The sequence below is a fragment of the Aptenodytes patagonicus genome, chromosome 2 (assembly GCF_965638725.1).
Source record: "Aptenodytes patagonicus chromosome 2, bAptPat1.pri.cur, whole genome shotgun sequence".
In the NCBI taxonomy this organism is placed as follows: Eukaryota; Metazoa; Chordata; class Aves; order Sphenisciformes; family Spheniscidae; genus Aptenodytes; species Aptenodytes patagonicus.
This window is the reverse complement of record NC_134950.1, coordinates 121284942-121299091: the sequence shown is the minus strand read 5'-3', so window position 1 is coordinate 121299091 and position 14150 is coordinate 121284942. Positions and strand designations below refer to the sequence as shown.

General features: G+C 39.8%; 1 protein-coding gene across 4 annotated transcripts in view; it reads right to left on the bottom strand.

The window, feature by feature from the left end:
• The window catches only part of MYRIP (myosin VIIA and Rab interacting protein), a 238781-nt gene that overhangs the window by 48078 nt on the left and 176553 nt on the right, over positions 1-14150 (bottom strand). For all 4 annotated transcript variants that reach the window (XM_076330998.1, XM_076330995.1, XM_076330996.1 and 1 more), the window contains 5 exons: positions 6092-6228; positions 4324-4404; positions 3614-3711; positions 3204-3284; positions 1452-1601 (listed from right to left, as the gene is read on the bottom strand). In XM_076330998.1, the coding sequence (XP_076187113.1) occupies positions 1452-1601; positions 3204-3284; positions 3614-3711; positions 4324-4404; positions 6092-6228 (547 nt within the window). The remainder of the gene's footprint in view (positions 1-1451; positions 1602-3203; positions 3285-3613; positions 3712-4323; positions 4405-6091; positions 6229-14150) is intronic.

Genomic DNA, 14150 nt, shown 5'->3' with positions numbered 1-14150 from the left:
GACCAAACAGTGACAAATGTGGTGAAAGACCCTGTAAAGAGGTAGAAAGTCCTTATAAAGCACTGTACACATCTGGATCTCTAGTACTGACTGATGGCTGCAGAAGCTTTGAAGCTGTTTGTTGCGGCTTTTCTTACCTGAGCGTGACATTTCTGCTACTCCAGTATTTTCCACAAAGTCTACTATTTCTCAAACCAATGAGCCTCCCTCTGGTGAAAATTTGGGACTCAAACTTGTTACTTCAGAACAGAATTTCAAAATGTGTTGCGTTCAAGCTTAACTCTCCAAATGCAGAAGAACAACAGGCTTCTGGTGTAATAACTGAGGATTTGAACAGCATGCTCCTTAGGTCCTGTCCTTAAACTCCAGAAAGAAAACTCAGTTGAGTCAGACACAAAATTAACCCTCCCTCTCCTGGCTCTTATGTTCCACAAGCAAGTTGTCTAGGAGCTACAGAGCAAAGCGCTTAAACACGCTCACCCTGACTTGTGATCACTTGGTTAACAAGCAGCAGCTTAAAGGTATTACTCATTCAATTTGGAAATAGGTGGCGGATGAGAATGTGAGTCTACATCTCAGCAATTCTGGCCCACAGTCTTATATTCTGGCATAAATCTATTTTCACTGGCAGTGTAAGCTAGTAAACTTAGCTGGGAACTAGGGCACAGTACACGTTCAATTTTGGTGGCTCTGCTCAGTGGGGGAGAGGTAGTTACTTGGGCAGTAGCAGGACACTTGGGAGCAGCAGCTTAAACCACTGTATCAAAATGCACTGGAACTCATCTGTCACTGTCCTCACTCTCTGATTGTGAAACAGCCTGTCCAAGCCTATAGCTTATTTTCACTTCTTTTCCCTTGCTGCTCTTCTTAAAATGTTACTAATGCAGCTTGTCAGATTTTCTTCAGCTTTATAGCAGGAGCTAAAGGCATTGTGCTGAGAAGTAAGTGAAAGAAGGAGGAAATACTCTTTAGTGTAAGACATAAATGGTGCTCTACAGTTGGGTTTACTTTTTTGTTGTTGGTGGTGGCTGTTTTCTTTAAGATGGCTAAGGAGAAAAAATTACAGAAATCTAACACTGTACAAAAGGAAGTATTACATTCAGCAAAAATCCAAATAAAAGCTAAGTGAGCGTAAAAACTGTTTTAAGGAACAAACACTCAGGCATTGAGTCCTGTTAGCATTCAAATCAAGCAGCAAGATTGCTCATATCACAAACTTAGTCCTCCCCAACACACTCACCAATACAACACAATGTCTGTGATGTACTTCCATGGCCCATGATGTGCTAGGAAAGCATGCAACTGAGCAACAGTTTGCCCAGAAACATGTTTAATGCTTGTCCTCTGCAAGTAGCTACATACCATTCCATGCAGTCAATATACTTATCCATGGTTTCAGTCTTCCAGTTTTGTGCAGCAGAAAACATCAATAGTTGTGCTAAGTCACTCACCCACAATGTGTAGGACCCCCTGCGGCTCCCTGGAAAAGTCAGCATACTCTGATCTGAGACAGCAACAGACGCCAGGCCACTGCTCCTGGATGGTGGCCATTCAAAGTCAGCCTCAGCCTGTTCAGGTTTGCTTTTCTGCTTCTTTATAATCTGTAAGGTAGGGGGACAGGGGATGGGCAGGGAGAAAAAAAAGTGCTTGGAAAATACTGTCTGAGCTGTATGGAGAAAAACTACATTAACCCTCTCTCAAGGCAAACTGCCTAGGAAGAACATTTGAGTTTCCCTTTGCTTTTGCTCCAGTTCATGCAAGGATGATTCTGACAACTTGCATGCATTTCTTCTCATCTGAAGTCATACTGCTTGCAAGCGCATAAGCATCGATACAATAAATCATAATCAATGCCTGTAGGAACATCAGAGGTGAATTAAATAAACATGGAAACCTGTTCCTACAGTAACACTTTAAACATTAGCACCATCTAAGTGTCAAGTATTTTCTCAGACAAGAGTTTTTGCAAAGAAGCATAAAATACTAGATATGAGGGGAATTTCAAAGGTTCCCATGACATCTAGACACATTTCTACCGAAAACAACGAAGTCTTAGGTATCTAGGCACTATTTTTGTTTTTGAAAATCTACACCGTCTTAAGAGAGAGAGAGATCATATAGACTACATGTCTCCCTACACTGACAGATTATATCCTGCTACACTTCATTTCCACAACTCTTCTGACTCCAATTTAAAATATCTACAGAATATTATTCTATGGCATAAAAGATCTTGTTAGGCAGCTTTTGACAAAAATGGCAGCAATTCAACCTTGGCTGAGATAGGCTCTGGACTATCAAAGATCCGATAAGCAGAATTAATCCTCTAACATCCCTATTAAAAAAAGAAGGCAGATTATTTTCCATTGAGCTGCTTCTTTTCTGGCTTTTCTTGATAGCCTTATAAACAACATGTTCCTCTTCTGGTGTGTGATCCATACATTGTTAAATGCCACATCCCATACACAGATGTGGCAATTAGCTTAATTCACATGGAGGGAGACTAACTTAGCAGAGTGGTTACTTTACTGAGCACGGGAGCTCAGCAGCACTCTGTTCATGCTCGTCTTGCCTTGCTCCAGACTGTCCAGACAAACTCAAGGGGTATTTTCTCCATTTCTGTGCTGCGTCAGTGCCAACTGCAAGCTTTGCAGGGAGAAGAATGAGCTTTCCAGAAAAAGCCACGTAAATCAGACACACAGAGGGTTCTGTGATTTTTGGGTGTCTGTCTCAGCATCTTTAACAGAATTCTATTTTAGTAATCGATGTTTTCTTTGTATGTGTTGCAGATGCAGGGTTCAGTAGAGTTGGTAGGGTTCAGTAGAGTTGGTATGGTCAAGAGCCACACTTCTTTACATCGGAAAACTTTGTGCCTTTTGGGAAATGAAGTACAGATGTAAAATTCCATCGAACAGGGGCCTCCTCTTCCAAGCAAGGATATCACAGACCTGAGGGAGTGGTACCTTTCAGCTCTGAGGGTGTAGGCCATCAGTTTAAGCACTGGATTAAGCTTATTTATAAAAATTGATCTGTCAGATGTAGCTGATTAAGCCTGTACTGTGATAGTTGAAGTTGCAACTTGTCATTTACTCTACTTTCTATGCTGGTGTCATCCTTTTTGCTGTTAGCTGAGTCAAAGCTCACCAGACTAAAGGATTGTGTTTTGGCTGTTTAACAAGCTAGGGAAAAAATGCATGCCATACCTTCTGCACAATGGTTGTGGCCAGCTCTTCTATGAGGTCCTCCTTGTGTTCCTGCAAGTAACAAGCCTCGTTCTGCTTGTCCTGCATGAAAATGGATATCTGTAGTTGCTAAAATCACATAAAACCAGCCTTTCCACAGAAATGGTATAGATCAGGAAATGGGTAATATGCCCTACTGGCACCGTGGGAAGAAATTACAGGTACTTACACTGCATGTCACCTTCTGAAATGCAACATGCGTCTTGGATACAAGTTCATAAAACCCACACCCAACTCTTTAGGTATGGCATGAGATAGTCACTACGTCTTTATGTTTTCTTTTGTATCTACTTGTTTTTGTACCACTACCCAAATTAAAAGAAGAATAATTGTTCGGTTTAAATTAATACATATTTTTTGGAAAATGTTACCAGGCTGTCACTGTAGGTCTCTGCCTTAGAAATAGCTTCTTCCACTGCTTCCTCTGCAACACGTAAGGCCACAGCAAGGGTATCCATCATGCTGTGTCCTAGGTGAAGAATAAGAAAAACCACCACGTTCTTTATGTATGTACATTTTGCATAACGAGCTCCAAAATTCAGACTCATATTCTGGACATATATTCAAATCTTAGGTTGTTCATGACAAAGTTCATTTCTGCAATCCATAATTATGCACAGTAAAATAAACACCTTAAGACAAAGAAATTTGTCTCAATCTCTGTGTTACTTCTTAAATGTAAATATTAAATACAATAAAACAGTATTTTTATGTTGCTTATTTTCGAATCCAGCAAAATAGTTAGGAGGAAAATATAGGAAGAAAATTTGTAAACTTCCTATAAACACCAAGAGAATACAAGAAAGAGAATGAAAAAAATATATGAGCAGAGGAAAGGAACTGGGAGAGAAGTAACAGACACTGAACATTAAGAAAATCACACTAGAATAAGTGGGTATTAGCTATAATACCGAAGCAAGATATCTCAGCATGGTACAGAAAGGATTTTTAGTATCTTGCTAAATTTCCGCTAAAAGATTGTTGGATCTGTGAACAAGACTTACCAGCACTCTAGGCTATTTGTCCAGTAATTCAAAGTGTAAGGACTGTGTTTTAATCAAACGAGTTTTTAGCAGCATACCTTCTGTCTGTCGGTAGAATGTAGAGTCACTGCCACAAATGCTTCCTTCATTTTCAAAGCTTCCTTCAAAAAAACCTCCTTCTGCTCAAAAAAGACGGTACCGTGCATTAGTATAAGAAGTACACATTATCAGCAGAGGCATTATTAGATTTGAATATTCACTCAAGATACGGTGGCACCGCACACAAAGAGGGATAACCAGAAAATTCCTCCTACCTTTGATATAAACCACGACTGCAGCAGCTTTTGTACAAAACATGACTGCTTTTATACAAAAGACCTCTCATTCATTTTGGATGGAGAAAACTATTCGTACAGTAAACGAGAGAGAGAGAGAGAGGAAGAAGCTACTAGGTGTAAAACTTACATGGTAAAAGTTAAATATAGGGAATTTGCCTTTAATATGACATTTGGGGTTGAAATAGATTCTACATTTTAAAGGGCAATGCTGCATAAATAAGCCAAAACCCAGATGCGTATACTAGTATTTATCTTCAAAGGGAACAAAAGGTTTACCTAACAGTCACTTGGAGAGTGGAAGACAGTTAGCAATGACATTTAGACTCAAAGGCCTTCCTTAGAAAGGTCTCACAGAGAGTGCACATGCCACTGCAACTCGTCATTGCATTGTTCACACTTCCATTCAAGGACAAATTCAGTGAGACTACGGCTTAAGTAAAGGCAACACATAATAGTAAAGTTCTGAAGGATCCATCCCCACAGTTTTTAATTCCATTGTCTCACTTCTGCCCTCACTGACAGATTTTCTTGTCTTCATACATATTTGTTCTCAACTGCTAGGGAATCTTCTCTAGAAAAATGAATTGGATACAGGGAAAGCAGAGAGACTAATAAATCAGAATTTAATGCATAGGTCACTTCTCCCTAGAAGCTTTTATAGCATTATTCATAAGAAACACCTAAAATTTTCACTCAGGACTAGGGAGTCCACTTACCATCCTATATAATCTCAGAAAAATACAAAGTAAAGACTATAGGAAAATTACATTCTCTGTACAAATTTCAAAAGAATTACCTTAGGAAAGTATCTGGTCCAATAAATCCAATGAAATTTCAAACATTCTGCTAGCTGTGTTTTGAGTAATTTGCTAAAGTTACCAGTATGTCACCAAACGCTACTTCTGCTAACCCATTTTATATCTTCAATTACTCTTCTTATGGGGCGATGCATTGTAACACCATGGTTAAGGGAGAATTGTGTCTTTTCATTTAAAAGGGTGACACCAATACTTAATCAGCATCTTTTAACCATTTACAAACATCAGTACAAAAATAAGATGTGGCCAGTGTCAGATCCTTTAGCATGCAAAACTAAGTGAGGACAATCTAAGTTTTGGTCAACTTGGATACTGAACGTATCCCATGTTAACCAAATTTTGCTTCAAACACCATGGAAATGTGCTCCAAGGCCAAACGTTGAATGCAAAATTATTTTCTTATTCATTGACTACTCAGAACTGTGATAAATTCTGGAACACAGACTAGAATACAAACTGCAATTTATGGACTGAAGATAACAGTTCTTCTGTATCACTGGCATAATTAAGATTAAACATTCTTTGAATTCTTAAACAGCTCTCTAGACACTTAATCTCTTTTTTCTCTCCACGGAAGTATTTCTTTAAAAAAACCAAACCCAAAACCCTTAAAAAAAAAATCTTTTTTTAAATAAGCTCAGAATTTCCATTGTCTCAGCTTGTGTGTTAAAGTAGGTAAGCTAATAAGAAATCAACACAGCTGTTCTTACCTGTTACATCAGGACAAACTCCGCTCTCCAGTCTATGCTTCTTGTATAAGTTCTTCAGGACTTTGGCACTTCCAAAACACTTAAAGCGGCTTTTGACATTATTATAGTACCAATCCAAAGACTGGGTCCTTAAGAGCCTAAAACAGAAGAATAAACTACATATTTGGAATGATTCTACAACAAATAAATGTAAACAGTTTACCATCCTTTTATGTAAAAAAGGATCTTTTAGGCCTCAGAGCATAAACATATTAATTTCTGAATACTTCTTTACTGTTTGTACTTTGCAAGTGTCTGGTATACTGAGGCAAAAAAAAAAGGTAACTCATGAGCAAATATCTGCTTCACATTATTCAAGGTTTTATTTGGTTTTGCTACTATCAGAAGAGGTGCTCTCCCCTTTTACATTATAACGCCAACACTACAGCCTTTTGAAAAATATAAACAAGCCTTGCAACTGCACAGGAAGGTTTTAAAAATAGCCTTTTTTTACACAGATTTACAGATAATGTAAGAACATTAGGCCATTAATGCACCACAAAAAATAACATTTTCATAAAAATATATCACTGCTTTTATTTGGGGAAAGCAATAGAGTAGACAAAGCCTAATTAGAGGACCTCAAAGCAGAATGAGCAAAGAATGGTAGGCAGACAACCTTTTTTTGGGGGGAAAGGACTCACAAATGCAGTTTGGTTTCTTACTTTCAACAGTAAGCATCATTAATGTCAATAATTCATCCTAACGGATTTGTCCCCAGAGCTCATATGCTTTTATAAAGCCATGAGATACTGTCAAGCTCTGTATTCTTTTCCACATGGCAGAGGGCTCTTGCTCCACCTGTTACTTCAGTAGTGGGTGGTAGACAACCTGCACCATATTCCCAGGCAACACAACCACAGGTTGCTGCAGGGTAACCCACAGCGGACCCGTACATTTCCTAGTGAAGGCGTCACTGGAGAGGGGGATCCTAGGCACCCAACTATAAATTAAAGCTGACTTACCCAAAAGCCTCCAGGAAGGAGAAATAAGTCTGAGCCAGTGAACATGAACTAATTCCGAGTGTTTGCTTCCCTGTTTGAGCTCATTTGTTCCTTTGTACATTGCCACAATAGTTTATTTTTAATTAATTTACTGTACTTACATTGCAGGAACCAAGATATTTCTATAGAATGTGAAAACATTTCATATAAAAGTGTTTAGTATAGGCTGCAAAAGTAATGTCCCCTTTGTAATAATTATAAAAATTGGAGTCTTGGAACTAGAAGCCCTATGGAGCTTGTTACATAATTAAGCAAAGAGTCTTAACACCAAGATTTAATAATAAAAAAAAAAGGCTAAGGTTAGTGTCCAGTGTCCATATATGAACCCCTAAAGAAATGATGTTACTATCAGGAGTGCTGGACTCTCAGCACTTCCAGACTTGAAGCCATTCAGATGATTTAATTCCGTTTTTTAAACCTGGGCTTGTGGGTGAAAAACAAAATAAAATGAAAGCCCCACTGTAACCTTTAGATTTTCCTTCAGGGACTCTGGACTTTTCTTTATAAAGTGCAAAGCAAGTGACAATCCACAATTTTTGTTTAACACACACCATTTCATAAACAAATAAAGTCTCACCTATTGAGAGGCTAGCAATGTAGTTCTTACTAGGCACTGAACCTCGGCAGATACTCGATAACAAACAAATACGCTGAGCCTGGGGTTTCAACTAAATGCTTCCAGTCCGGCTCCAGATTTTTTGAGTTTCAATATATTACTAAAAAGGAATATCCCCTTCATGTAAAGCAGAACATCATGATATAGTCCACTTCTCTGTCACCATTGAAAAGTGTTCAGTAGCAAACACCAGCAGTTGGAAATTAAAAATAAAAATCAATGAAGCCTATCGTATTCAAACTCTGAACTCTTAAAGTTACGTTAGTTGCTCTACTGAAGACAAAAATTGAAGAAAAAGCACATAATGGAACAGAAGCATATTTCTTCTGTATGCTTGTGAGCAATTAGATGCAGGAGAGATGCTTACAGATAATGTGAGTATTAGCCCTTTACTATCTGCTTGCACAGTAATATTCCAAGTCTAACTATAGTTTCCAGGAAGCTGGTAAGTTCCAATATTCACCATTCTACAAATATCACTAACATGTGACAAGGGCAAAAATCCTTTTTTTCTGGAAAATGTCCTTACACACGGTGCACAAATGACTGACGTCTGATGAAGCACAAGTAGCTGGTGATAGAGCACAAGCAATGGGAAGCATGCCTAGGTCGGTCTGTGAAGTACAGGATTTCTAAATTCCTATAATACTGCCACCAAGAAATCTGTTATGATACCTGTCCAAGTCCTGACCCACTGACCAGGACTTGGCTGCTGGCACAGTGATGAATCTGTGAATGGAGGCAAATTTCTCTCCCAAACCTGCAATTCTTTGGCGTTTCGAGAACCTCCCTTCTTTGTGGGCAGGAACCATTTGCTCTCATGGAAACTGCATCAGAAAGGAACAAACACTACGTCTTCTGCTTGCTGAATTTGATTCACTTTTGTCCACTGAGTTTCTACAGGTGCTGGGAGTGTAAGATTTCAGTCAATAGCACGGAGTCACAATCATTATGATGGATAAAACTAAGTCTGCACAACTGGGTTGGAAGCAGCTTAGCAGGAGGTATTGGCCAGGAAGGATGCTCTTCTGCCCAGTGAACACAGTATTCACCACACTGTCCACAAAATAGCACTATCACTGCTGGTGGACTCATAGCACTGTGAGCCCTCGAATACATTGCTTTAGGGCTTTCAAGACCCCTACCAACTACCTTAGCACGTTTACCAAGCAACCTCAGCTCTACTAGCTCAAAACACTAAACTTGTCATCTTCTTGGAAGCCAGGTAGACCCAGTTCCTAATATTCAGACTGAGTGACAAGGTACCAAAAGCAGAAGTCACCTATCTCATTGTACAAACTGTATGAGTTAAAATAGTCAGTTATGAATGCTGACCTGGCAACTTGGGAAAAACGAGAGATGGGACCCACTGCAAGCCTGCTTTCCCACCTTTTTTCCCATGTTACCATGTTTTTCTGGGTCGATCAATACTGTTTCTGTAAAAACAGAAAGCTAACAGCACTGTTTTTTTAATGAGGTGAGACATTGATTTGCAACTAACAATTTTAGAGACAGGCTTTGTATTTGTAATGATAACATTTTCTGTATGTGAACTTTGGAAGAGTCAAAAGGATAGATTATACATCTCGAAGCAACAATGAAAGAAGAGATGCTTGCCTCTCTGTACTGGCTAATCTGGTGTAAACACAAGGATTAGGATTTTTTTTTAAATTTCCTTGTTGCTGCAGGATTAACACTTTGTGAGTAATCTAATCATCTCATGCTTCTCTCCTGTGTTGGAGAGCTAGGAAGAACTCCAATCTATGCCTCTGTCCTGCACACATTTTATAGCAGATTACAATGCCTCCTCTAAAGCTTTTCAGCCTTTTAACTTTCAAATAAGTCACAATGTCCCTGCTGACTCCTCCTGGGGAGAAAGGATTTGGAGAAGAGAGTAGTTCTCTTATAGATACTAAAATAAAGGACCCACTCAAAAGAGAAATAAGAACATTTTTGCCTTATTTCAAAATCCTTCAATGTTGACCTGTATTTTAAATCTGTATTCTGCAAAAGCTGTCCATGAGTCCAGAATAATGAAAGACTGACAGCGCTAGCATTAATTTGTTAAAATGAAACACTTCCCTTATTACCTCTAATAGAAAGTGTGCAAGTTGTCTCTGTGAAATGAAGGTTCACACTTAAAGGATATTAGTTGTATGCATTTTAAAGAAGCAGGAATGGTTGAAGCCATTTCTCTCTCTGTGCCATAAAGACTGCTATGTCTTTATTGCTAAATAGCCTGAAATGATAAGGACATTATTTATGTTATATAGTATTGCCATGGAGTTGAGTTGCATTTTGATGTGCTTTTGGCAGAGGGGAATACTGTGATTTTAAAATTCTGCCTTACTAGAAAGTGTGAAAGCTAGGCAGACAGTTTTGGTTTAATAACATTAAAACTTGAACAAGTATTATAAAGCCTCAGTCTTATTTTAGTGCAGCAATGTGTTTGCCTTAAGAGCAACAGATAAGCCATTAAAATCTTTACAAGCAATTTTCAGTACACTTCTCACCTGCAGCACCCAAGTACTCAATTTTTAGCCTTCTGAGAAAAAAAAAAGTATACCAGCTGTGCTGGGGAGTGGGGACATGAACCATCTCTCTCATTATTAGCGATGATTCCAAGAAGTTCACGTGAAAGACTCCACTCACGCATGATGACAAGTATTCATTACTCAATACACAGGAGGTTGTTTAGTGAGTAATTTACCACTTTAATTTTTTTTTTCTTCTAAAACGTTGTGAGGTTTTACTTGGTAGAAAGGCAATATGAAGCTTCTGCTATGAATTTTCTCTAAAAGGTAGTACCAACTTAATGTTCATGACCTTAATCTCTATTCATAACGCAAGTTAAACTACAAGGAAGCATTTTATAACAGCAGCATTTTTCCATGAACTTTGTGAGAAGTTTTCTCCCACAAGAACTTGTCACTTTCAGAAACTAGACTGCAGCTCAGTAAGTCAGGAGGTGCTTCTGGAAATCTGAACTTACGTTATTTAAATGTCAGAGTGAATACATAATCACTTGGAGTTTCCTTGCTGTTGACTTGCACTGGAAACTGAAGACTCCTTTTCAGCTTTCCCCTCCTATCTTAGCGCATCTTCCATAGCTTTGTGCCAACAGCCAGGCCAGTAAACTCTTCTAGCCCCTCAATCTGACTCCAAAATCAGAGCCGCAGACTTCACCTGTGCATCAACAACTGTTTGTGCAAATGGTTATACCAAACAATTCATATTTCTGAGCTCACCTCCATATATGTATTATGAAATGTTAGACATGAGTTTCATGCCACCCTGCTAGAGCCTCTTACATTCACTCAAGGCGGAGGCGTCCTCTGGAGCCCCAGCTGCCAGCTGAGCCTCTTGAGGATAATTCCTCTCCCATCATCCATAACCTTTGCCATCTTTCTACCAGAACGATGGGAATCATGCTGTAGGCTAAAAGACACTATCTATTGTCTCCCTGCAGCCCCACTGATTCTGTCTATGGTCCACAACACGTTAAGATAATGGAAATCCGACTTTATGACCCTTAGGTATATAATGACAGCGTAATAATCACGGAGTAATACCTTTAAATATATTTTTTATACTTCCTTTTGACGGGAAAAGGTGCTCCTTCAAATACTTGTTTATGTGTTAAACACATTCCCATCCCCCCCTGGTTAGTCCAGCATTACCACTGCGTTTACTAGTAGCAGACTTATGGGTTGGTTGCAACTTTCATTATAAACTCAGTTTTTCAGGGTTTTATAACTTAATTGTGAGATGTTCCCCACAGTTCTCACTTTGTAAAGCAGGAAATAATAAAAAGTACCCAGTAGCAGACCCACCAAAGTAATGTCCATCATAAAAAAGGTCTTCATTAAACAGCTGCTTAATATTCTTGAATGGGCATCAGCCCTGAAATGCAGACATTCAGCAGCAATTTCTCAGACAATGATGATCAGCTAACAACCAATCAAGCTCACTAGAACCAAATAAAACAGTTGCTGAAAATAACTTTTATCTGGGGAAAAAAAAGAAGAAAAAAAAAGGCTTTAAAAATTGTTACCCTGTGCTTCTCCTGCTGTACCCATGCCCTAGTGTAACATCCAACCTCAGGTCACTCGAGATCTGCATTCGGCAATTGGCTAGATTAACACAGGAAGGGAGCTGCTTTACAATCCTTGGACCTTTTTACTTTTGTGGATGTGATGATTTTTTTAAATTAAGTAATGAAAATTTAAAAAGCCAAACAAACCCACCTCTGAAATACAGGACTATCCACAGATCAGAACTGCTGCTCTGTGGGAGACTCCAAAATGCCATGCAACCACATCAAACTGAAGAAATATTAGAAGGTTAAATTTCCAGTGGAAAAGCAACATCAGTGTTTAGTTTTCACTCTTTCAAAGCACTCCCAAGGCTCCTTGAACTGCCCGGAGGCTCAGCCATGGGTGAAGAGATGGAGGGGTTGGGAGCCAGGGGAAGACTGCCTGCTGAGCTATGCCAGAGCCGGGACACCGGTGGACAGGACCCCTCCAAAGCCAACCTTCTTAGCCACACTGCTGGGCAGGAGGCGGAGGCAGAGGCATGCTGCAGTTAAATATTCTTGTCTTTAACCATGATGTTCCCCCACAGGCAGGTGTCCGGTGCTGTGGGACCGATGTCCTTGAAGCCCTGCCCCTCCTGGGGAGCTGCACATCCATCACCCGCCGGCTGCATTGGCGCCATGTTACACATCAGTTCTCTGGGAAACTCCAGCTAATCCAGATTATGCTGTTTCAGGCACACCGTCTGTCACAGGCCCCCTGACACGGGCTCCCTCCCCGTACTGGCCTCACACAGAATACAAAGCTCAAGGCCTTTGTTTCCATTTCCCAGGCACTGAGTGGCCTCAGCCTGGTGCCCAGAGAAACAACTAAGATTTAGCCTGTCACTTCTTATTTACTCACTTTTAGAGTAAAATTGCTTCAAACTCAGCATCCTGAAATATTCTTTCCCTGCCAATAGCAATATTTGCTTTTTCCCTTGGGCTGATGTTTTAGAGCTTGTAATGTACTGTTCTTTATAAATTGTTAAAGTATTTCAGTTCCTTTCAGTTTCAGTGAAATCAAACATACTTCCAGCTTCAAGAATGCAACTTCACCTTCATTCCCAGGATGAATCATTACTATAGCACACAAACACCACACACATGAATAGCCTGCCAATGCTCAGTTCGCTAAAAATCAGACTTTAAAAAAAAAATATTTGAGAGCCCCCTGAAGCCCTGAACAGGAACTTCTGTACATCAGCCTTTGGCCAAACTCATGTCATTCCAAGATGGGACTTGTATTTCCCTGATTGTTTTGCACATATCCCCTGCCCGTGAAAGGCAGCTGTTCACGCCTCAAGCACAACAGCTCTTAAACATTTAGCCCAAAAGGCCACTGTTAACTCTTCATGACGCTTCCTTCCCAAGCTTTAAGTTGAAAACCTGTTTATTTTCTTCTAATGGCATTCTGCAGATCACACATCACTTAAGAAGTGCTGCTCCAGAAAATGTCTTCCTCCAGTTATCCACAGCAGAGGGCTGCACCCGGATTACACTGTGACATGTGAAAGCATGGCACACTGACCCATGCAGGTGCGTCACAGGAAAGGCTACAGCAGTGCATGATGAATGCTACGCTCAGCAGTCAGCAAAATCCAAATAACAGCAGAGGAGAGACCGTCTCAAGTCAAAGCATCCACCCCAAAATGAAAACTGTCCAACCCAGCGAAAACATCATCTGTCTTTCCCACAAGTGGAACAAAACAACTCTCTGCGTCCCTCAGTGAAATCATGACTCCTGTGCCAGCAGAAATTAACCTGGTCCAGTAATAGCACTGCAGTCTATAGTATGTTAATTATTCAGAGAGCTCAACCTAAAGTATTGTGCTACATAAGGCATTTCCTAAAAATACGCATCCTCCCAACCATTCACTGAGAAATTCACTGCCCCAGTTTTGGCCTTTAAATTCCAACATGGAGCAACATACAAGAAATAATAAACTAAGGTTAGCACAAAGGAAAAAAATTAATTTCTCTTGGGGAAAAAAAATAGCTGTATGTGCAACCCTCAAATTTGCTTACTCTGTCTCCTTTACCTTTGAAATCAGCAGTCAAGAAGTTAGATGTGGGAGGAAGACAGAGTAGGTTTTATACAGAAAACCTAGATATACTTTCTGAAAGGAAGAAAGATCAAAACTTGTAACAAGCTCACCTAATCCTGATTATTGAGGAAAATACTAAAGCGTCTACCATCTGGGCCCTTTAAACCAAGCCTCAGTGACTTTCCAAAGGGAGATGCCAAGGATTGCTCACTGCAGAATGTGCCAAAGCACAGGAATCACTTGCTGCATTATGCAGCAGGCCACAGTAAGTGATCATAAC